This window comes from Ornithorhynchus anatinus, unplaced genomic scaffold (genome assembly GCF_004115215.2).
Source record: "Ornithorhynchus anatinus isolate Pmale09 unplaced genomic scaffold, mOrnAna1.pri.v4 scaffold_80_arrow_ctg1, whole genome shotgun sequence".
Lineage (NCBI taxonomy): Eukaryota > Metazoa > Chordata > Mammalia > Monotremata > Ornithorhynchidae > Ornithorhynchus > Ornithorhynchus anatinus.
The window spans coordinates 1200840-1226620 of record NW_024396936.1 but is presented as its reverse complement, the minus strand read 5'-3'; the positions used below and the strand labels follow the sequence as shown (position 1 = coordinate 1226620).

Sequence of the window (25781 nt, the reverse complement as noted above, 5' to 3'; positions counted from 1 at the left end):
AGTCAGGTTAAAGCAGTGTAGCCACACGTTGACAATTAACAGATGAGTCATCCTAGCCTCCAAACCCCCAACCCAAAACAGCCCCCTACCTCTCTACATACCACATCTCAAAACAAGTGCCCACATCCCCCACCCACGATCAACATTGCAAACCCCACCCCACACCTCAGAGCAACATCCCTTAGATAGATAAAAGATAGTAGGGCCAGACACAGTCCATGTCCCACATAGGATTCCCAGTCTCAATCCTCCATTTTGCAGATGCGAGAACTGAGTCACAGAGAAGTGAAGTGACTTCCCCGAGGTCACACAGTGGATAAGTAGTAGAGTAGGGATTAGAAGCAAGATCCTTCTGACTTCCAGGCCCAGAGTCTATCCACTCTAACATCTAACATCGTGTAGGGTTTTCAGGAAGAGGTTGGCACAGCCTGAGACAGAGAAGGCCTCCCTGGGTGGCCCAAACCTCCCTTCCATCACCCCCCAAAAACTCTCTGAGAGTCCTCAGGGCAGGGATGTCCCTAGGCATCCCTGGGCTCGGGGTACTGCTGCAAAGCTCTGGAAACTTGTGTGTGTGTGTGTGTGTGTGTGCTATTTTTAAAGTGCTTACTATGTGCTGGGCACTGCACTGACTAATGAGGTTGATACAAGCTAATCAGGCTGGACACAGTCCCTGTTCCACATGGTGCTCACAGTCTTAATCCCCATTTTATAGATAACTGAGACAAAGAGAAGTTAAGTGACTTATCCAAGGTCACTGAGCAGACCACAAGCACCACAGCACCTCACTGAGCCACTCCCCCCAGCCAAATACATACCTCAGACATGAAAAAAGAGCCTCTACCATGAAGTGCCTCAAAAGTTATATTCAACCTGTGCATTGTTCTTTCCATGGAAACATTTAATAAAATGCAAAATATTTAGTCTCTGTGAAGGGAAGCAAGCCAGCCTACATGGCCAGGTAGGTCACAATGGGCAATGTCAGCATCTTTCAATCCTATTCTCTGGGACGAATGGCCATGCCTGAGGGGGACACAGTCAGAAACTGGACAGGTAGACCACAGATGAATTCCCTTTTCAGTCCATTCATCAATGATTAGACTGCTGTCCCAAACGCCACACATTATGAGTATGCAAATGCTCCAGGGGTGCCCCTTTCTCTGGGTCAGAAGCAATCAATCGATCCATCAGTGGAATTTCTTGAGCGCTTACTGTGTGCAGAGCACTTGTCTAAGCGTTTGGGAGAGTACAATACAAGGAAGTTGGTGGACACGTTACATGCCCGTGAGGAGCTTACAGTCTAGAAGCAGCAGGGAGAGCAGGAGAACAGGGTGGCGGGGAGATCTAAAGTGGGAGGGGTGCAGCGCCCCGGAAGAAAAATACATGAAGGGATGCAACAGATTTGCGTGGCTGCTTTTTCAAAACAATTATGAACCGGGGGAAAGAAAAATCCTCTTCAAGATCAAACTGTGTTTGGAGAAAGTCTTCAAATACCAGAATCCTGTAGAACCTTTAGAAGGGACTTGCAAAGATTATCAGGGCCAACTCCCTAAGTCTGGAAAGGAGAATAATGATATAACCAAAGAGCCTATTCTTTTCTTAAGGATGCCTTGGGATGGAGAACCTTGACACTTTTCCTCATGTCACCTCAAGCTTAAGATGTTCAAAACAGAACTCCTTATCTTCCTACCAAACCCTGTCCTCCCTGTCACTTTCCCATCACTGTAGATGGCACCACCATCCTACCTGTCTCACAAGCCCAGAACCTTGGCGTTATCCTTAACTCCTCCCTCTCATTCAACCCATATAGTCAATCCATCACCAAATCCTGTCGGTCCCATCTTCACAACATCACTAAAATCCTCCCTCCAAACTCCTACCACGTCAATACAGACAGAGTCCTTCTTACACATGGGGCTCCCAGTGTAAATAGAAGGGAGCAGTTACAGAGATGTACATAAGTGCTGTAGGGCTGAGGGAGGGGTGAATAAAGGGAGCAAATCCAAGTGCAAAGGTGACACGGAGGGAAGTGAGAGAAGAGGAAATGAGGGCTTAGTTGGGAAAAGCCTCTTAGAGGAGATGTGCCTTCAAGAGGCTTTGAAGCTAGGGAGAGTAATTGTCTGTAGGATACGAAGAGGGAGGGCATTCCAGGCCAAAAGCAGGATGTGGGCGAGAGGTCGGTGTTGAGATAAATGAGATTGAGATACAGTGAGTAGATTGGCATTAGATGAGTGCAGCGTGTGGGCAGGGTCATAGCAGGAGATCAGCGAGGGGAGACAGGAGGGGTAAGCTGTAAATCAGATGGTAAGGACTTTCTGTCTGATGCGGAAGTGGATGGGCAACCACTGGAGTTTCTTGAGGAGTCGGGGGAAATATGGACTGAATGTCTTTGTAGAAAAATGATCTGGGCAGCAGATTGAAATATGGACTGGAGTGGAGACACAAGAGGTTGGGCAGTCAGCAAGGAGGCGGATAGAGTAATCAAGGTGGGTTAGGTTAAGTGCTTGGATTGACACGTTAGCAGTTTGATAGAGAGGAAAGGGCAGAGTTTAGCAATGTTGTGAAGGTGGAATCAACAGGATTTAGTGACAGATTGATTATGTGGGTTGAATCTGTAGAATGGGGATTAAGACCACGAGCCCCATGTGGGACAGGGACTATGTACATCCCAAGGAACCCAGAGAAACAGCATGGCTTAATGGAAAGAGAATGGGCTTAGGAGTCAGAGGTCATTGGTTCTAATCCCTGCTCCGCCACTTGTCAGCTGTGTGACTTTGGACAAGTCACTTAACCTCTCTGTGCCTCATCTGTAAAATGGGGATTGAGACTGTGAGCCCCACGTGGGACACCCGAATAACCTTATATCTACCCCAGCACTTAGTACTTGGAACATAGAAAGCACTTAACAAATTTTATTATTATTGTTATTATTAATGAGAGAGAGAAGTCAAGGATAAACTCAAGGTTACGGGCTTTTGAGACAGGAAGGTGCTGTCTACACTGGAGGGAAAATCACAGGTAGAGCAGGGTTTGGGTGGGAAGGTAAGAAGTTCTGTTTTGGACATGCTAGGTTTGACGTTGTGTTATGCTATGTTAAGTTATTTGCCCAAATTTATACAACAGGCAAGTGGTGGAGCCAGGATTAGAACCCAGGAGTTCTGACTCCCAGGCCCATGTTTTTTCCACTAGATCATACTGCTACTTAGAAGAATCTTACTTTAATTTTCAATTTACATTCCCTCTATTGGGGAATTCATCCATTCTCTGGTTTCAACTACCACCTCTCTATGGGTGACTCTTAAATCTACCTTCAGTTCCAGTTAGCATGGACCTGGGAGTCAGAAGATTCTGAGTTTTAATTCCAGCTCTGCCACTTGTCTGCTCTGTGAACTTGGGCAAGTCACTTAACTTCTCTGTGCCTCAGTAACCTCTTCTGTAAATTGGGGATTAAAACTGTAGGCCTAAAGTGGGACACGGACTGTGTTCAACCTGGTTAGCTTGTATAATAATGTTGGTATTTGTTAAGTGCTTACTATGTGCAGAGCACTGTTCTAAGCGCTGGGGTAGATACAGGGTAATCAGGTTGTCCCACATGAGGCTCACAGTCTTAATCTCCATTTTACGGATGAGGGAACTGAGGCACAAAGAAGTTAAGTGACTTGCCCACAGTCACACAACTGACAAGTGGCAGAACTGGGATTCAAACCCATGACATCTGAATCCCAAGCCCGTGCTCTTTCCATCTACCCCAGTACCCCAGTACCATGCCTAGCAAATAGAAAGTGCTTAACAAATACCATAAAAAAAATAGTTTGGTAGAGGGGCGTGGAATTTGGGCACAGACTCTTTCCGAGATGCCAGGATAAATAAATTTATAAAACGGCTGATAACAGGACTGGAGATTTTATTAAACTACCCATTGTTAATCAGTTAATCAATGGTATTAATTGAGCAGTTATTGTGAGCAGAACACAGTACTAAGTACTTGGGGGAATTCAATAATACAATATCCAACCTGATTAACTTGTATCTACCTCAGTGCTTCTTACTGTTCCTGGCACATAGTAAGCTCTCTATAAATACCACTGAAAAAAAGACTTCCCGAACTAAGCTTTCATTTCTTCTTCTCCCACTTCCTTCTGCGATGCTCTTGCACTTTCATCCTTTATTCACTCCTCCATCGCCCTCACAGCACTTTTGTACATATCTGTAATTTATTTATTTATATTAATATCAATCTCCTTGAGAATATAAGATCATTGTTGGCAGGGAATGTGTGTACCAACTCTGTTTTAACGCACATTCCGGAGTGCTTATTTCAGTGCTCTGCACAAGGTAAGCTCTTAGTATTTATGCTTGACTGATTGATTGATTTATCAGTCATCTACCTATTTCAAGCAAGGTTCCAATGGGATTATTTTTCCTTCCCAAACCCCGAAAAGTCTCAGGTGAATATTAAAAACTGGAGTGAATGAGAATAAAAAGGAAAAGGACTCTTTTTACAATTCACACCCTATGTAAGCCCTAAACAGAGGCTAATGTTTTCGCTTCTTTGTTCTGCAGTTAATCAGCTGAGAAGATGAATCAGAAAAGATCAGTGATATTTTATACAGTCCAACCTGTGCCACTGTGTTGTACATGTTACCTTGCTGAAAATCACTGTGAATGAATATCAGAGGTCAAGATGATGAGGTAGGAATGATATTGAGCATAGCTTCTAAAAACCCTCTATTTCAAGAGGCCCCATTTATTTTGTCCCAAATGTATAGGACTTTCCCTTTTATATGTAAAACCTTTACAATCACAATGGTAACAGTAATAATGATGATGGTGATGATAATAATAATAATCATTAAGCAGTTAATATGAACCAAACCCTTTACTAAGCCCTGGGATATATACCTAAAAGGCTCATAGTTTAAGGGGGAAGGAAAAACAGATATTGATTTCCAGTTTAACAAATGAGGGAACTGAGGCAGAGCAGTTAAATTATTTGCCCAATGTAACAGAGTAGGTAAGTGGAGGAGCTGGAATTACAACCCAGGACCTCCTAACATTTATATTCTTTCCACTAGGCAACCCTGCTTTTCTACGTACCTGCGTGTATGTGCATCTGAGTCTTATATGACTATATGAATCTGTAGATTGCTTGATAAAAGAGTGAGGGTTGTGGGTTGAGGAAGTAGCAGGTGAAGAGAGCAGATATGTTAACTGGAGAAAGCTGGTGGAGAGTTTTGAAGCTAGTGATAAAGAGTTTTTGCTACATAAGGAGGGAGAAGGCAGTCATTACAAGTTTATAGGAGTGCAGCATGTGCTAAGCTTTACTGTAGGAAGATTATCTATGTCAGAACTGAAGGGGTAAGAGGCTGTAGCCAGTGATATTGACGAGTAAACTGGCACAGTACTCTAATCATGATATGATAGGAGTTAGACCAGGGTGATAGTGTTTAGGTCGAAAGCAGTAGATAGATTTGGGAAATGTTACGGAGAATCAACAAGCTTTAGCTGAAGACTGAATATGAAGGCTGAAAGACAGGGAATCATCTAAGATGATACCAGAATTGTGACTTCCTGGGACAGGAATGGTGTGGGTGTTATCAAGAGAAATAAGGATTTTAGGTAAGAAGCTGAGAAGTTCCCATTTGAGTTTGTGTGGTTGGTGGAACAGCCCTGTACTTATGTCACAGGAAGGAGGAAAAACAGGTTTGGAGATTCTGTGAGAGGTCAGGGTTGGAGAAGTAGATTTGGGAGTCTTTCACAGAAAGGTGAGCTGGGGAAATGGGAGACCGAGGAGAAGGTGAAAATCTGATGACTTTCATAGGTCCCACCTGAATTTAGTTGATACTGAACTGTGTAGAACTGTGTAGACAGAGATAAATGTATACAGGGCCAAACAACAGTGGCGACAGGAGAGATTTAGTAGTGTTCTGGGAGATGCTAGAGTGAATGGAAGGATTGAATTCAGGAGAGTCAGTTTCTCAGTACTTCAATCTGTCTCCCTCGGTGAAATCCAGATCAGTCAGGCAGGCAATAGTATTTATTGAATGTTTATAGTGTGCAGAACACTGTACTAAACACTATGGAGAGTACAATATAACAATAAACACATTCCCTGCCCACAGTGAGTTTACAGTCCCGAGGAAGAGAAAAACATTAATATAAATAAATAAATTACAGATATGTACAAAAGTACTGTGGGAATGGAAAGGGGGATGAATAAAGGAAGGAAGTCAGGATGTCACGGAGGGAGTGGGAGAAGAGGAAGGGAGGGCTTAGTAAGGGAAGGCCTCTTGGAAGAGATGTGCCTTTAATAAGGCTTTGAAGGTGGGGAGAGTAAGTGCCTGTTGGATATGAGGAGGGAGAGCATTCCAGGCCAGAGGCAGGACACGGGTGAGAGGTCGAGAGTGAGATAGACGAGATTGAGGTACAGTGAGAAGGTTAACATTAGCGGAGCAGAATGTGTGCACTGGGTTGAATAGTATAGTGAAGTGAAGTAGGAGGGGGCAAGGAGATTGAATGCTTTAAAGCCAATGGTGAGGAGTTTTTTGTTTGATGCAGAGGTGGATGGACATCCAGGTCATCTTCAAGGGATACCTGTGTCTTTCAGAGTCTTCCACATTCAGGCAGGAGCATAACAAATGTTCCTGGTGTGAAGAGGGTTTGCAGAGAGCATCAGAGTCTGTAGACCTTTACCTGAAAAATTTACCTTAGGAACTAGATGATTCTTGTGTCACAGGTGAGCAGCACAAAAGGGCTGAGAGTGGTATAGCCATTGAACACAGATGTGTTAGCATTAGAAAGGGAGGCATCATTCTTCATGGTTGTCCCTAGAAACATGGAGAGGATGAAATCTCCAAAGTAAAAGGACACAAAGCAGGTAACCAGCAGTGTGATAGTTTGGGTGGCTTGTCTCTCTGGGGAGTTCTCGGAGGAGAGGTGGAAGCTGTGGAGATGTTGGACTTGGTGGTGATGTTGGAGAAGAAGGACCATGTGACCGCTGAAGCAGCTTATAAGCCCCTTAGAAAGGACATCACGGAGAGTCATGAGGATGAGAATCAGGCTCTGAGGAAAGTGTTGATGGGCACAATCAAACAATTGGCATGAATGTGGTGACATTGTAGGAAATGATTAATTGGAAGAGAAGGTTGATGCTTATCAGCAGGTTGAGGATCCACAAGCTGACTGACCCGGGGAAGATGAGTTTTGGGATGCTAACTTTGAGCTGGAATAGGTGGGAGTTGCTGGGACTGATGGTGATAGCCTGAAGGACGCTCAGCAAGCAGGTGGTGTAGATGGAGAGGCCACTGCTCACGTAGCTCAGGTAGGAGAGAATCACACACCCAAAATCGCTGTGGATGAGCTGCAGCCCGAACATCTCAGCTGCTGTGATGATTCCCCCGGGGAGTAACGTCAAGATATGGACCAGGGCCAGGTGAATGATGATAAGATCTGTGGACTTTGCTTTGAGACCCAGGAGGAACATGGAAAAATATAGTCCGAAGAGGAGGGAGTTGGCCACAATGCCCAATCCACTCTGGGAGAGAAAACAGATGCTTTTGATTACATCAGTGCTCATCATTTCCAGGAACAAATTTCTGTAATGATGCTGGAGGAAAGTGGATGGCACAGACACTATGAAAACAATTGGTTGTCAAGCATCTGGATCCTGGAAAAAAAGGCAAAGGATCTAAAATAAATTAAGAGATCATTCAGTCAAGATGGTATTCAAGTTTCTATGTGCTGAGCCTTCAGGGGTTGATGGGAGTGATTAAGGGCAGAACGTATTTGTCAGTCAATCAGTGGTAAATAAATTAATGGGATTTGTTGGATGCTTACTATATGCGCAGTATTATATTAAGTGCTTGTGGGAGTACAATAGAGTAGGTAGACAGGATCCCTGCCCTCAAGAAGCTTACAGTCTATTAAGGGAGACAAATGTTAAAATACATTACAGGTAAGGTAAGTAACAGAGTAGAAAGAGGTTTACCTGAGTGCTGTGGAATTAAAGTGAGTACCCAAGTGCATAGGAGGACAGAATGAAGAAGACAGGATGAAGGAGGAAAAGACAGAATGAAGAGGAGAAGACAGAATGAAGATGAAGAAGACAGAATGAAAAAGGAGGAAGGAGAGGAGGATGAGGAGGGGAAGAATAATGGTATTTGCTAAACATTTATGTTATGTGCCAAGCACTGTATTAAGCACTAGGGTTTATACAAAAGCATCAGGTCAGACATAGTCCTTGTCCTACGTGTAGCTCATAATTTAGAGGGGAGAGAGAAAAGGAATTTCATTATACTGATGAATAAACTGAGGTACAGAGAAGTTACATAATTTGCCCAAGGTTGTGACACAGAAAGCAAATTTTGGAGCTAGCATTAGAACCCAGGTCCTCTGACTCCTTGGCCTTTCTCTTCCCACTAGGTACAGAATAGAAAGAAAATGGACTAGAGAGATGAGACACTAGTCAGACAAGGTTTCCTGGAAGACATATGATTTTAGTGGGGCTTCGAAAATGGGGAAGTGATGGTGTGTAGGACATTAAGCAGGAAGGAGTTCCAGGCAGGAGTGAGGGCATTAGCAAGGGGCTGATGGTGCCTGGGATGAAATTGAGACACAGTAAGTAGCTTGGTGTTACAGAAGTGGCTTGTGTGAGTTAATCGGTAGAGGGAGAGAAATGAAGATTAGGTGTGGAAAGTTGATTGAGGGCTTTAAAACTGAAGGTGAGGGGTTTCTGCCTGATGTAGAAATGGATGGACAACTACTGAAGGGTTCTGAGAAGTGTGCAGAGAGTAAATCTGTTAGAAAAATAATCCAGGAGACAAAGTATGAACTGTAGAGGAGAGAGATTGAAGCGGGGAGGTCAGCAAGGAGGCTGATGCAATAATCTCGATGGGATATGACAATTGTTTTGACCAGTACGATAGCATTCTCAGTGGAGAGAAAAGGGGCAGACTGTGTTGGTGTCGTTTGTTAGGGGGTTAGAATAGAATAGATAGAGCAAAAGCTAAATAAAACAAAATTTAAGGTGTTGAGGTGGGAGATGAAGATAAGTGGATTCTGTAGTTGTAAAAACCTTGTTCAAGGAGTTTGGACAAGAATGGTAGGAGGGAGATGTGATCATTTGGAAGCAGCAGAGGATTGAGGGAGGATTTTTTTCAAGCAGATGGGCAGGAACCCCTGGAGAATGAGCTGCTGAAGATGGAGGTTAGGGAAGGAAGTAGGGGCGCAAGTGTTTTAAAAAAGAGTGAAGAGATGGATGCAGTCTAAGGGAATAGATTTTGAAAAGAGGTTGGAGATCTTCAGAGAGATGGTTGGGTAAGATGAGAGAGTGGATGAGGGGTACTGAAGGGTGAGAATGGCCCAGAGAGATGAAGTGACTTGCCCAGGGTCACACAGCGGACGGGTGGCAGAGCCGGTATTAGAGCCCAGGTCCTTCTGACTCCCAGGCCTGTGCTCTGTCCACTAGACCACAATGATTCTGATCGTCTTCATCTTCAGTGGTATCTATTGAGCTCTTGCTGTGTGGAGAGCACTGTGAAAAGCACTTAGGAGAGTACAACAGTGTAGGTAGATGCGAGCCCTGTCCTTGAGGATTTTACAATCCAGTGGAGGAGACAATAAAATAAATTGAAGGCAAGGGAAGCAACTAAGTGTAAGGCGATGTACATTACTGCTGTGGGGGTGGGGATGGGGTTGGGCTGAGTACTGTAGACAGTAGGAATGATGGTATTTGTTAAGCGATTACTATGTGCCAAGCACTGTTCCAAGGAGGCTACCTCTCGACTGTAAGCTCTTTGTGAGCAGGGAACAGTGTCTACGATTTCCCAACCAATTAGTACAGTGCTCTGCACACAGTGGGTGCTCAATAAATACCATTGAGTGATTTTTTTGGGGGTATGGACATAAGCACATAGGTGACGCAGTTAGGAGGGTGGATAGGGTGGAGGGAGGAGAGATTATTCAGGGAAGATTCTCTGGAGCCAATACGATTAGGGTTTTGAAGATGAGGAAGGTTGTGGTCTGTCAGATATGAAGGGGTAGGAGGGAGGACATGAGCAAAGAATAGAGGGTGAAAGATACAAGAATGAGGGACAGTGACACAGTTGATAGAGAAGCAGTGTGGCTCAGTAGAAAGAGCCCAGGCTTAGAAGTCAAAGGTCACGGGTTCTAATCCCAGCTCTGCCACCTGTCAGCGGTGTGACTTTGGGCAAGTCACTTTACTCCTTGGTGCCTCAGTTACCTCATCTGTAAAATGGGGATTAAGACTGTGAGCCTCACGTGGGACAACGTTAATATCCAGTATCTACCCCAGCGCTTAAAACAGTGTTCGGCACATAGTAAGCACTTAACAAATACCAACATTATTATTATTATTATATTAGATGAGCTACGAGTGTTTATGCTTGAATGGGATCGGCTTTTTTTTCTTGGTATTTGTTAGGCTCCTATTGTGTACCAGTCACTGTACTAAGTGCTGGGGTAGATTCAAGCTAATGAGGTTGAATGCAGTCCATGTTCATTCATTCATTCATTCATTAAATCGTATATACTGAGTGCTTACTGTGTGCAGAGCACTGTACTAAGTGCTTGAGTGAGTACAATATAACAGTAAACGGGCACATTCCCTGCCCACAGTGAGCTTACAGTCTAGAAGGGCTCAGCAGGCATGTATGCACATGTTGGTGCCCTGTCCCATGTGGGGCTCACCATCTTAATCCCCATTTTGCAGATGAGAGAATTGAGGCACAGAGAAGTTAAATGACTTGCCCCAGATCACACAGCAGACAGGTAGCAGAGGGAGGATCGGAATCCAGATCCTCCGACCACCAGGCCTGCTCTCTTTCCACTATGTCACTCTGCTTCCTAAATAATAATAAATACAGCAGAGTGGATAGAGCATGAACCTGGGAGTCAGAAGAACCAGGTTGAGTCCTGGCTCTGCCACTTGTCTACTGTGTGACCTTGGACATGTCCCTTTAGTGCTCACCACCTCAGTTGCTTCATCTATGAGATGGGGATTAAGACGGTGAGACCCACATGGGACAGGGCACCAACAGGCTTGGTGACTATGTCCATCCTGTTTGGCTTGTTTCTACCCCAGTGCTTGGCTGAGTGTCTGGCACATAGTAAGCACTTAAATATCATAAAAACAATAAATAAATCAATTCTGATCTTATGAATACACTGTTGTTCCTGTACTGTTCCTTAGATAATCACTTTCCTCCCTTTCCTCATTCATTTCTTCCTCCTTTCCCACTAGCTGGGAACCTTACCTTTTCTCTCTATGTTTGTTGCTTTGCTGGATGCAACTCCTTCCAAATGTTGTAAGATGAGCTCCCCACACAGTTCGTATCACATTCATCCTCTTTCCCTCACCAACCCTTGAGTTGCTCATGATAATACTGAGGAAGTAAGGGGAGGACTTTGGGACACTGGTCCAGGCCAGGGGAAGCATCTGGAAGGAACAGGTACCAAAGATTTTGATTCTCAGCCCTTCCAACTCAGCGGAGGTCCTCCCATCTCTTCCCGACGCTCATTATGGTTTGGACATAGCCACTCTAAGCTTCAAGGTTCTCCATCACCTTGCCCCTTCCTACCTCTCCTCCCTTCTCTCTTTCTACTGTCCACCCTGCACGCTCCACTCCTCTGCCGCTCACCTCCTCACCGTCCCCCATTCTCGCCTATCCTGCCATCGACCCCTGGGCCACATCCTCCCGCGGTCCTGGAACGCCCTCCCTCCTCACCTCCTCCAAACTAATTCTCTTCCCCTCTTCAAAACCCTACTTAAAGCTCACCTCCTCCAAGAGGCCTTCCCATACTGAGGTCCCCTTTTCCATATGCTTCCTCTACCCCCACCTTCACCTCTCCGCAGCTAAACCCTCTTCTCCCCCCTTTTCCTCTGCTCCTTCCCGTCTCCCATCCCATCCCCTAAGCAATGTACTCATCCGCTCAACTGTATTTATCTTCATTACCCTATTTATTTTGTTAATGAGATGTACATCACCTTGATTCTATTTATTTGCTATTGTTTTAATGAGATGTTCTTCCCCTCGATTCTATTTATTGCCATTGTTCTTGTCTGTCTGTCTCCCCCGATTAGCCTGTCAAAGGGCAGGGACTGCCTCTATCTGTTATTTATTTGTACATTCCAATCGCTTAGTAAAATGCTCTGCACATAGTAAGCACTCAATAAATACTATTGAATGAATGAATGAACTGTGAGCCCCACGTTGGACAATCTGATTACCTTGTATTCCCCCAGTGCTTAGAACAGTGCTTGGCATATAGTAACTGCTTAAGAAATGCCATTATTATTATTATTATTAATTAACCTGTACCCAGCCCAGTGCTTTAGAATAGTGTTTGACACATAGAAAGCATTTAACAAATGCCATAAAATACCATAGTTATTATCATTATTATTACTACTAATAATAATAATTCTTTTTACTGCATTTGCCTCCTGTCTCTCCCCAGTCTAGTCTATTTTTCACTCAGGTGTTCAGATCATTTTTCCAAAAAAAAAATTAGTCTACAACTCCCCACTCCTCAAGAACCTCCAGTGGTTGCTGATCTACATCTGCATTGAACAGAAACTCCTTACCATTGGCTCTAAAGCACTCAATAAGCTTGCCCTGACCTAATTACCTGAGCTATCTTCTAGTAGGGCCCAGCCCGCACATTTCACTCCTCTGGTTCGAGCTCACTGTGCCCTGATCACGTCTATGTCACTGCTGACCCCTTTCCCTGGTTCTCCTTCTGACCCGGAATTCCCTCCCACTCCAGGTATACCAGACCACCACTCTTCCCACCTTCAGACTCTTATTAAGGTCATGTTTCCTCCATGAGGCCTTCCCTCATTAAGCCTTCTTTTGTATGGATCTCTCTCCTTTCTGTGCCATCTATGCATGGATCTGTGATCTTTGGGCATTCACCCCATCCTCAGCCTTATGGCACTAATGTATATATCTATAAATTATAAACTATAAATTATTTATATTATGTCTGTCTCCTCCTCTAAACTGAAAGCTTGGTGTGGGCAAGGAACCGTGTCTACCAACTCTCTTAGATTGTACTCTTTCAAGTGCTTAGTTCCAGTGTTTTGCATACAGTAAGCATTCAAAAAATGCCATTGATTGACTGATTGATCCATTTCTGCATCGAACAGAATCTCCTTTCAAATGGCTTTAAAGTACTCAATCACCTTGCCCCCTCTTACCTCACTTCTTATTTCCTATTACAACCCAGCCCACGCATTTTGCTCTTCTAATGGAAACTTACCTATGGTACCTCAGTCTTACCTCTATAGCCAACAATTCCTGCAAGTGTCCTGCCTTTTACCTGGAACTCCCTCCCCTTTATATCTGACAATCATTCTCCCCACCTTCAAAGCCTTATTATAAGCACATCTCCTCTAAGAGACCTTCCCTGACTAAATGCTCATTTGCTTTTCTCCCATTTCCTTCTGAATCACCCTTGTGCTTGGATTTGCACCCTTTATTCACCCCCTCTTCAGTTCCACACTTAAGTCCATACCTATTTTCACTCCTATGAATCCCATGTGGTAAAGGACTGTGTCCAACCTAATTAACTGATAACTACCCCAGGGCTTACAAGAGTGCTTGACACATAGTAAGTGCTTAACAGAGGTAATAATAATAATAAGAAGAAGAATCCCTGCAATTAATCGATTAATATTAATATCTGTCTCCCACCCTGGACTGTAAGTTCACTGTGGGTAGGGAACATGTCCACCAACTCTGTTATATTGTACTCTTCAAGTACTTAGTACAGTGTTCTGCACATAGAAATGATTGAATTATTCATTCATTCAAATGTACTTTGAGCACTTACTGTGTGCAGAGCCCTGTACTAAGCATTTGGGAAGTACAGTTCAGCAACAAATAGAGACAATCACTGCCCACAACGGGTGATTGATTCTCTCACCCTCAGTTTCCTCCTCTGTTAAATGCATACAAGATACCTGTTATCTCTTCCTCTTAGGCTGTGAGCCCAGGTAGGACAGAGATTCCAAATACCACAGTTATTAACAGGATGAAATAACTGAATGTGCATATAAATAATTTTGACATATATATATATATATATGAGTGCTGAGAATAGGACTAAAAAACAAACTTACTAGGATGGATGGTGAACTAACATGACAGAGTTGTGAGAAATTAGTTGGGGAAGGCCTCCTGAAGGATGTGGGATTTTAGTAAGGCTTTAAAAATGGGGAGAACCCCAGTATAGTGGATTAGGGGACAGTGAAGTTTCTGGCTGAAGCTTGAGCTAGTAGTTGGAAGCAGGAGAGTCAAAAATAAAATTCAGATAAATTTGGCAATGGATAAAGCGTCAAAGGTGGGAATACTTGGTGAAGAGAGACAATTCCCACATTCTAGAGACATCAGTGCATGGACAGAAAAAGTATGGGCATTTATAGGGTCAATCAATCAATGATATCCGTTGCACTATGTGCAGACCACTGTACTAAACATTTAGGAGAATAAAATGCAACAGAATAGGTAGACAAAATCACTGTTCTTAAGGAGCTCAAGGTCTGGAACAGACCTTAAAACAAGTTACAGATTGATGTGAAAATGAATACATTAAACCTGAGGGTGGGGTGAATAATAATAATAATAATGTTGGTATTTGTTAGGCCCTTACTATGTGCTGAGCACCGTTCTAAGTGCTGGGGTAGATACAGGGTAATCAGGATGTCCCACGTGAGCCTCACAGTTAATCCCCATTTTACAGATGAGGTAACTGAGGCACTGAGAAGTGAAGTGACTTGCCCACAGTCACATAGCTGACAAGTGGCAGAGTCAGGATTCAAACCCATGACCTCTGACTCCCAAGCCCGGGCTCTTTCCACTGAGCCAAGCTGTCTATAACCAAGTGCTTAAGGGAACAGACAAAACTACGTAAGTGGCAAAGAAGGGATGGCAAATAGGGAAAGTGAGGGCTTAGGCAGGGAAGATGTCTGGAAGGAGTTATGATTTTAGAAGGGCTTTGAATATTGGGAGAGTGGCAGTTCATTATACATGAAGGAAGAGGGAGTTTCAGGCCAGAAGGAGGGCAAGGAGTCGGTGGCCAAATAGAAAAATCTCTAGTGGTTGCCTATCAACTTTCCTATCAAGCAAAAACTCCTCACTATTGGCTTCAAAGCTTTCCATCACCTTTCCCCTTCTTTCCTTGCCTCCTTCTTACACCTTCTTTCCTTCTACATCCCAGCCCGCACACTCTAGTCCTCTGGTACTAACCTTCTCACTGTGCCTCATTCTCACCTGTCCCGCCGTTGACCCCAAGCCTACATTCTACCTCTGGCCTGGAATGCCCGCCCTCCTCAAATCTGCCAAACAATCACACTTCCTTGCTTCAAAGCCCTACTGAAAGCTCACCTCCTCCAGGAGGCCTTCCCAGGCTAGGTCCCCCTTTTTCTGTGCTCCCCTTCCCCTCCACATCCCCCCAACTCATCCCTTTGCTCTACCCCCCTCCCCACTCCATAGCACTTGTGTATATATGTACATATTTATAATTATAATTCTATTTATTTTTATCAGCTATAGCTATAATAGCTGATAATAGAATATAGCTATAATTCTATTTATTTATAGTGATGCTACTGATGTCTGCTCACTTGTTTTGATGTCTGTCTCCCCCTTTGAGTGAGTCAATTGTGAGTCAATTGTGGGCAGGGATTGTCCTGCAGTGTGGTGCAGTGGAAAGTGCACGGGCTTTGGAGTCAGGGCTCATGAGTTCGAATCCCAGCTCTGCCACTTGTCAGCTGTGTGACTGTGGGCAAGTCACTTAACTTCTCTGTGTCTCAGTTTCCTCATCTGTAAAATGGGGATTAAGACTGTGAGCCCCACGTGGGACAACCTGATTCCCCTGTGTTTACCTCAGTGCTTAGAACAGTACTCTGCACATAGTAAGCACTTAACAAATACCAACATTATTATTATTGTTTCTATTTGTTGCTGAATTGTACTTCCCAAGCACTTACTACAGTGCTCTGCACATAGTAAGCGCTAAATAAATTCGAATGAATGAATGAATGAATGCATGAATGAATAAATGAGATCGAAGTATGAGAGGTAGGTTGGCATTAAAGGAACAAAGTGTGAAGCCTAGGTTGTAGTAGGAAATCAGTGAGGAAAAATAGGAGGGGGAGGCCTGATTGAGTACTTAAAACCAATGGTAAAGAGTTTCTGTTTGATACAGAGATGCACCAGCAACCTGTGGAGGTTTTTGAGGAAAGGAGAGATGTGGACTGAGGTTGTTTTTAGAAAAATGATTGGGAAAGCGGAGTGAAGTATGGTCTGGAGAGGGGAGAGACAGGAAACAGGGAGGTCAGCAAGAAGGCTGGTGCAGCAGTCAAGGCAGAATATAAGTGCTTGGACCAGCATGGTAACATGCTAGATGGAGAGAAAGGGCATTTGTGAAGGAAGAGCTGACAGGATTTGGTGACAGTGAATATATAGGTTGAATGAGAAAGATGAGTCGAGGGTATTGCCAAGGTTTCAGAGTCGTGAATCATGGAGGATAGTGGTATTGTCGACAGTGATGGGAAAGATATGGTAAAGACAAAGTTTGATTAGAAAGATGAGGAGTTCTGTTTTGGACCTATTAATTTTGAGGTTCAGTGGAATAATCAAGTAGAGATATCCTGAAGGCAAGAAGAAATGAGAGACTTCAGCAAAGAATAGATGTCGGGGCCGGAGAGGTAGAATTGGAAATCAGTTGCTTAGAGATAGTAGTTGAAGCTGTGGGAGTGAATGAGTTGTCCCAAGGAAGTGGGTATAGATGGAGAATAAAAGGGGACCCACAACTGAACCTTGAGGGATTCCACAGTTAGTAAATTGGAGGCAGATGACACTGGCAAATAACACTGAAAATGAGCAGCCAGAGAGGTAGGAGGAGAAACAGGAGATGACTGTGACAGAGAAACCAAGTATAGACAGTATATCCAGGAAAATGTGGCATTTGAAATAACAGTGGTGGTCATGGTGGCAGAGTTATTGTTTGGGAAGAAAGTCCAAATTTGACTTCCAGTGCTTAGAAATGTAACCAGTTGAAGAGAAGTTATGCAACAAAGGCAGGATGACAAAAGATGACATAGCTCACATAAGAGAGACCTGCCAGTAGTTCATCTAAATTGTTTAACCTACTTTGAATTCAGTGGAGTGATTTCATGGATGGAGATAAAGTCGTTTTCTGAGAGATGTAATTTTGACAGTATGTAGTTAAAACTGCAAAGGGCTTATCCTTCTCAAAGGTCACCAACGATCCTCTTCTTACCAAATCCAATGGCCTCTACTCCAACCTAATCCTCCTCTACCTCTCAGCTGCCTTCAGCACTGTCAACCACCCCCTTCTCCTGGAAACATTATCCAACCTTGGCCTCACTGACACTGTCCTCTCCTGGCTGTTCATTTTCAGTCTCCTTCATGGGTTTCTCCTCTGCCTCCCAACCCATAACTGTGGGGGTCTCTCAGGGCTCAATTCTTGGTCCTCATCTATTCTCCATCTACACCCATATCCCACAGCCTTGGACAACTCATTCTCCAAGGGCTTCAACTATCACTTCTGAGTCGATGATACCAAAATCTACAACTCCAGCCCTGATCTTTCTCTGTATCTGCAGTCTTGTATTTCCTCTTACTTTCAAGACATCTCTACATGGTTGTTTTCCTCTCACCTCAAGTTTAATATGGGAAAAACAGAACTCTTTATCTTTGCCCCAAACTCTCTCTTCCCCCTGTCTTTCCCATCAATGTAGACAGTAGCAACATCCTTCCTGTCTCACGAGCCCGTATCCTTAGCGTTATCCTTGACTCTTCTCTCTCATTCAAGCCACATATTCAATCCAACATTAAATCCTGCTGGTCCCACCTTCAAAACATTGCTAAAATCACCCTTTCCTCTCTATCCAGACTCCTACCGCATTAATACAATCACTTATCCTATTCCACCTAACTTACTGCATCAGCCTCCTTGCTGACCACCCAGCTTTCTGTCTCTCCCCACTCTGGTCCATACTTCACTTTGCTGCCTGGATCATTTTTCTTCAAAAACATTTAGGACATGTCTCCCCACTCCTCAAAAAATTCTAGCAGTTGTCCATCCAGCTCCACATAAAACAAAAACTCCTCACAAGCAGTATGGTGTAATGGATAGAGTAGTGGCCTGGGTTCTAACTCTGGCTCTGCCACTTGTCTGCTGTGTGACCTTGGGTAAGTCACTTAACTTCTCTGTGCCTCAGCAACTCCATCTATAAAATGGGGATCGAGACTTGAGCCCCACGTGGGACAAGGCCTGTGTCCAACCCAATTTGCTTGTATCCACCCCAGTGCTTAATATTGTGCCTGGCACATAGTAAGCATTTAACAAATACTTAATGACCTTACCCTCTCCTACCTCAACTCGTTACTCTCCTTCTACAACTCAGCCCCCACACTTTGCTCTTCTAATGCTAATTTTCTCACTGTGCCTCAATCTCCTCTATCTCACTGCTGACTCCTCTCCCACATCCTGCCTCTGGCCTGGAACCCGCTCCCTCCTCAATCACTCTCTCCACCTTCAAACCTTATTGAAGGCACATCTCATTCTCATTCTCCAAGGGTTTCAACTATCACTTCTGTGTGGATGATACCCAAATATGCATCTCCAGCCCTGATCTATCTCCCTCTTTGCAGTCTTGCATTTCCTTTTACGTTCAAGACATCTTTACTTGAATGTTCCCCTGTCACCTCAAGCTTAATATGTAAAAAACAGAACTCCTTAGAAGTCTTCTCTAAGACCCCTTTTCTCTTCTCCCATTCCCTTCTGCATCGCTCTGACTCGCTCCCTTTGCTCTTCCCTCCTCCCAGACCAACAGCACTTATGTACGTATTTGTAATTTATTTATTTATTTTAATGTCTGTCTCTCCATCTCTAGACTTTAAGCCTGTTGTGAGCAGGCAGTGTGTTTGTTTATTATTGTACGGTACTCTCCCAAATGCTTAGTACAGTGCTCTGCCCACAGTAAGTGCTCAATAAATATCATTGAATGAATGAATGATTGAGCACTTACACTGCCTGAGAAGAATAGAGCACTAATCAATCAATCAATAGTATTTATTGAGCACTTACCACGTGCAGAGCACTGTACTACGTGCTTGAGAGAGTACAATACAAAAGAGTTGGTAGACATATTCACTGCCCACAAGAAGCTTAGAGGAATAAGGGTAGACAACAGGGATTTGGAAGAAACAGGACTCAAGGAAGATGAAAGAGGATGCAATTGAGGATACTCCATATACTGCTGGAGCCCAGGGAGAATAGGAGGAATATTATCGATATTGAGTGAGAAGAATATGGGGAGAACTAGATTCTTTAAGATGATGACCCAGAAGATAAAGACAGACTCAAAGACTGATTCAATCTCTTTTAAACCCTTAATATGAAGATTCATTTAAAAATATAAAGTAAATATTTCTTATGGAGGATACTTGAGGATCATATAATCCAGAAAACCACTCAAAGACCTGCTTTCTTCTGCTAGAAGACAAAGCACAACCAAAATTTGCTCTCCAGACCTAAGGATGTGGGGGGGGGGGATGGTGGGGGGAGTGTCTGTTATGTATTTGGAAGAAAGATTGCTTTCATCTCCAGAGTCAAAGGAAAAGAGTGTATGTGAGAGAGAGAGAAGCCGAAAGAGACAGCAATTATTTCCTCTTTCATCCCCTAGACCCAGACGAGGGCTCTCAGCCCTACCGCTTTCCCTCTGCACTATCTTTCCCTGTGTCAAAGGGGAATAGCCCACTGCCCCAGAAATGGGAGGGGAGCAGGGTGGTGTGAGAAAGGGCAAGCCAAGAACTGGAGAGACCCACTGAAAGATTTTGAAGGTGTCCAACAACAGGGCTGGCCCATTGCTGACAGTTCCCCACTACCAGAACAGCAACGCCTATGGGGAGTCCAGAGCCTGAAAGGGATTGGAAATTACCTGCTGGGAAATGGAGAGTGACCAAACTGACTGGGGATAGGCATGGGGGTCCAGTGGTACAGTGTTGCAGGGGAGAGGAACTATGCCTACCAGTAATGTTCCGTCCTGTTTTTGCTTACCAGCTTTCCCCTGGTCCAGGGTTCCATCTGTCTCTCATCGCTCGCTATCTGGCCTCAGAGTATAAACTAGAAGGAATAACTCACCAGTATGTTCTTTGTTGCTAGGACTGGGAAAGGTCTGGTCTGTTCATGTGATAAGGGCAACAGTTACAGGGAAGGACACCATGAGCTCATCTCCCTCTGGGGCTGCAAGTTTTCTTGTCAATGGCAAGATCCTGACACTGTCAAGGAGGAGCAGGAGATTAGGAGTCCTCTTTACAGAGAAACCACTCGTGTCTCCTTACAAGACAACAGCAAGCTAGGGCTACCTCAGCCACAATTTCCCTCTGAATTTCTGGCCCCTACAGATTTGACTGCCTGCAGGGAGTTTGTAGTCAATTAATACGGAAAGTTTAGAGTACTTCTTCTGTATTACCCCACCACACATACCTACAGAATTATTCATATGGACAATGTTAATGCCCTAACTCATTCTGAGAGCTCACCTCCTCCAGGAGGCCTTCCCAGACTGAGCCTTCTCTTTCCTTCTGCTCCTCCTCTCCTCCCCATTCCTCCTATCCCACACTTTGCTCTTCCCCCTTCCCCTCCCCTCAGCACTGTGTATATTTGTATATATTATTTATTACTCTATTTACTTCGTTACTGATGTGTATACATCTATGATTCGATTTATCTTGGTGATATCTACACCAGACTGTTTTGTTTTGTTCTGTTTTGCTTTGCTTTGCTGTCTGTCTCCCTGTTTAGACTGTGAGCCCATTATTGGGCAGGGAATGTCTCTATCTGTTGCCAAATTGTACATTACAAGCGCTTAGTACAGTGCTCTGCACACAGTAAGCGCTCAATAAATATGACTGAATGAATCGATAAATACGATTGAATGAATGAATTTATTCATTCATTCAATCGTATTTATAGAGCGCTTACTGTGTGCATAGCACTGTACTAAATGCTGTACTCATCTGTACAACATATAAATATATATTTCTAGCTATTCCTTTGGGAGATTGGGAGATAGCTCTTGAGGCTAGCATAGCAGAAGATTTAATGAGGGTGAGATTGGAAACTGGGCTGCCCCAAGAGAAGAGGGGAAAGATACAGAAGAACCTGTGCCCTACAATGCCTACAGGGACCTGGAGGGTGGGGTGGGGGGAAGAAGGGAGTATTACACCTAAGAAAAGATGATCTAAACTGGAATTATTTTTATTGCTATTGTATTAAAAAATTGTTAAACATTACTGAGATCTCAGATCTTCATGTCTGCCTATGGGATGGGCTGGAGGAGAAGCTCCAGGATCCAAGTAGCCAGGAGACCTGGAGGGACCAAAGGTGTGGGAGGGAGTATTTTCTCCTCAAGCTTCCTGTAGCCAGCCCCGAAGAGGTGATGGTGGAAGATTAGTCGCTTTTGACCCCTTCATCTATGGGGGGAGTTACCGGGAATTCAGTCAGAGGATGGTGGCAGCAAATAAAGGTATAGGGATTTGGGCTGCCCTGAGCAGAATATCCCTAATCCTGTGATTCAAGAACAGTAGACCTAGAGTCTAGAGGGTCTGGAAGCTCCCCAATTGACTCCAATGGTAAACCACACACATCTCAGTGTGTCCAAAACTGAACTCCTCATCTTCTCACCTAAATCCTCTTTTCCCCACAACTTTCCCATCACGGTTGACAACCCCATCATTCTCCTTGTCTCCCAAGCCTGTTGACAATTCCCAGTCTTCTCCGCCCTACTAAAAAAAAGAACTCCTCCAGGAAGCTTTCCCTGACTAATCACTCATCTTCCACCCTATTTTCCCTTCACCTTTCTTGCCTATGCAATTGAGTCTGTAGCTGCTAAGAACTTTGGTACTTACTGCACCACAGCACTTATCCTTATTTTCTGCCATTTCCCCTATCTGTAATTTAGTTAAATGCCCATTTCCTCTTCTATATTGTAAGATACTTGAAGGCAGAGAATGTGTCTACCTGCTCTATTGTTTTGTCCTTTCAAAAAAGGTCTGCACACAGTAAGGGCTCAGTAAATATCACTGATTGATTTATTAATTGATTGAGGCAGTAATACAATATTATGAATAGTTTTCATTGATGCTCAGACTGTATAAACTGGCAGATCCTTTCATTGTATGAGTTTTCTTTTCCATTTGTCTTTTGCATCTATACTCTTGGCACTTAGAGTCCAAAAGACTTAGCTACAGGGACTGCAGAGCTGCAGACTTTCCAGTGTTCAACATTCTGTGGAGGCAGCCTGCTTTCATTGCTTCCATCCCTCCTGCTGAGATGAAGTGAGGCAGGTCAGGAAGGAGGCCCCAGGATGATATCTTTGGGGGCAGCAGAGAATGCTATATCAGCCTCCTTGCTTGTCAGCCTCCCACCAGGGTCTCCCCTCCACAAATTACACTTCATGCTGCAGCACTGATCATCTTCAAGTAGTGCTGACTGGCACATATCTCCCCATTCCTCAAAACCCTACATTTACTTCCCATCTACTTCTGAATCAGGCAAAAACTCCTCACAATTCACTTCAAGGCTCTCCACTATCATACCCATCTTATTTATCCAGTCTCTTCATCCACTACTCCCCTGCTCACTCTAATAGTATCACTCTTTACCATGCCTTGCTTTGACTCATCCATCTCCTACCCCTCACTCACCTTGTTCCCTTTGACTGTAACCCCTTTCTTTCCCACCTCAATCAGACCATGACTCTCCTCATGCTCAAAGCCCACATAAAATCCGACCTCCTCCAACAAGTCTTCCCTGCTTAAACCTTCATACCATTAATAATCCAAACCCATATATGTATATATGTATATTTCTATGTTGATCAAACCCTGGTTTCACTCACATTGTCCTATCCTGGTTCTCCTATTTCTTTAGCTGTTTCTTCTTAGTCTCCTCAGACTCCTCCTCTGCCTCTCATCCTCTAACTTTGGAAATTCATTCATTCAATAGTATTTATTGAGTGATTACTATGTGCAGAGCACTGCACTAAGCGCTTGGGATGTACAATTCGGCAATAGGTAGAGATGATCCCTGCCCAATGACAGGTTCACAATCTAAATGGGGGAGACAGACAGCAAAGCAAAATAGAACAAAACAAGATATCATCAAGCTAAATAGAATCAAGGAGATATACACCTCATTAACAAAATAAATATAGTAATTAATATATACAAATGAGCACAGTGCTGAAGGGAGGGGAAGGTGGAAGAGCAGAGGGTGGGGGGAGGGGAGAAGAGGGGGGAGCAGAGGGAAAGGGGGGCTCAGTCTGGGAAGGCCTCCTGGAGGAGGTGAGCTCTCAATAGGACTGTAAAGAAGGGAAGAGAGGTTGGCAGATGTGTGGAGGAAGGGCATTTCAGGTTAGTGGTAGGAGATGGACCAGGGCTCCACAGCAGGACAGGTGAGAATGAGGGACCATGAGGAGGTTAGTGGCAGGGGAGCGGAGCATATGGGGTGGGCTGTAGAAGGAGAGAAGAGAGGTGAGGTAAGAAGGGGCAAGGTGATGGAGAGCTCTGAAGCCAAGAGCAAGGAGTTTTTGCTTCATGCAAAGGTTGATAGGCAACCACTGGAGATTTTTGAGGAGCAAGCAGAGTGACATGCCCAGAGCGTTTCTTTAGAAAGATAATCTGGGCAGCAGAGTGAAATATAGACTGAAGCAGGGAGAGACAGGAGGATGGGAGATCAGAAAGGAGGCTGATGCAGTAGTCCAGTCGGGATAGTATGAGAGATTGTACCAGCATGATAGCCATTTGGATGGAGAGGAAAGGGTGGATCTTGGTGATATTGTAAAGATGAGACGGGCAGGTTTGGGTGATGGATTGGATATGTGGGGTGAAAGAGATAGCAGAGTCAGGGGTAACACCAAGGTTGTGGGCCTGTGAGACAGGAAGTGCCATCCACAGTGACGAGAAAGTCAGGGAGAGAACAGGGTTTAGGAGGGAAGATAAGGAGTTCAGTCTTGGACATGTTGAGTTTTAGGTGGCGGGTGGACATCCAGGTGGAGGTGTCCTGAAGGCAGGAGGAAATACGAGCCTAGAAGGAGGGGGAGAGAACAGGGGAGGAGATGTAGATTTGGGTGTCATCTTCATAGAGATGATATTTGAAGCCATGGGAGCAAATGAGTTCACCAAGGGAGTGAGTATAGCTGGAGAACAGAAGGAGGCCAAGAACTGACCCTTGAGGAACCTCTACACTTAGTGGATGGGAGGGGGAGGAGGAGCCCCCGAAGGAGACTGAAAATGAAAGGCCAGAGAGATAAGAGGAAAACCAGGAGAGGATGGAGTCCATGAAGCCCAGTTTGGATAAAGTGTTGAGGAGAAGGGGTGGTCGACAGTATCAAAGGCAGGTGAGAGGTCGAGGGGGATTAGGATAGAGTAGAAGCCATTGGATCTGGCGTTAAGGAGGTCATTGGTGACCTTTGAGAGGGCATTTTCAGTGGAGTGGAGGGGATGGAAGCCAGATTGGAAGGGATCCAAAAGAGAGTTGGAGTTGAGGAATTCAAGGCAGCAAGTGTAGATGACTCATTCGAGGAGTTTGGAAAGGAAAGGTAGGAAGGAGATAGGGTGATAACTGGAAGGGGCAGTGGGGTCAAGAGAGGGATTTTTAGGATGGGGAAACATGGGCAAGTTTGAAGGCAGAGGGGAAGAAGCTGTTGGAGAGTGAGTGGTTAAAAATGGAAGTTAAGGAGGGGAGGAGGGAAGGGGCGATAGTTTTTATAAGGTGAGAGTGAATGAAGGGTCCGAAGCACAGGTGGAGGGGGTGGCACTTCTGAGGAGGGAAGAGATTTCCTCTGAAGATACTGCTGGGAAGAATGGGAAAGTAGAGGAGAGGGTTGAGAGCGGGGGGATGGAGAAGGGGGAGGGGTGACTTTGGGGAGCTCAGACCTGATGGTGTTAATACCAAAATGCTCTTCTTGAGTGGAGTTTAAATAATGTTCTGTGTGGCTAAAACTAGCAAACCAGTTAGAGGAAGGGATTAGGAAGGAAGTAGGCTGGGACAGTTAGCTGGGGAAGAAGACCCTCAACCATTCTGAGACAAGAGGTTGTATCTGTGTCCCAGGGCGAACAGGGCACAGGGAATGCTTGGATCTGTGATACTGAAAGGGCACAGGGCACAGGGAAGGCTCAGAGATAATTCTAAAGGGAATTCAGGTAACCTGAAGGTTTGGGGTCCAGGTAGTAGGACTCCAGAGAGCAAGGCTTCTGCCCCTTAAGGGGAAAATTGACCAGCGGAAAGTGAATCCTGGTATGTCTACTGGAGAGTAAAGGATGTCTTGGGGGAAATAGTATTAGAGTTGGTGGTTTGAACCAAAATTCTGTTTGATAGTTACCTAGTAATGAATACTTGCAAGAATACCATTAAATGATATTGAGTGCTCTTTGTGCCTGACTGTGGGAGGGCTGGAGGAGAAGCTACAAGTAACAGAGAGATGTGCACTAGGGAAGCTACTGGAAAGGGGAGGAAGCACTTTCTCCATGAACATCCTGCAATAATAATAATAATTATTTTGGTATTTGTTAAGCGATTACTATGTGCTAAGCACTGTTCTAATCTCTGGGGTAGATTCAGGGTAATCAGTTTGTCCCAGATGGGGCTCACAGCCTTAATCTCCATTTTATAGATGAGGTAATTGAGACGCAGAGAAATTAAGTGGCTTGACTAAGGTCACACAG

At 44.4% G+C, this 25781-nt stretch overlaps 1 protein-coding gene across 1 annotated transcript; it reads right to left on the bottom strand.

Annotated features, from left to right (window-relative positions):
• Positions 1-6711: 6711 nt before the first annotated feature.
• LOC114808971 (vomeronasal type-1 receptor 4-like) lies at positions 6712-7480 on the bottom strand. The gene is made up of 2 exons (XM_029057289.1): positions 7112-7480; positions 6712-7014 (listed from the first exon to the last, which is right to left on the bottom strand). Exons 1-2 carry the CDS (start codon positions 7478-7480, stop codon positions 6712-6714), a joined length of 672 nt encoding a protein of 223 aa, XP_028913122.1.
• Positions 7481-25781: the final 18301 nt, after the last annotated feature.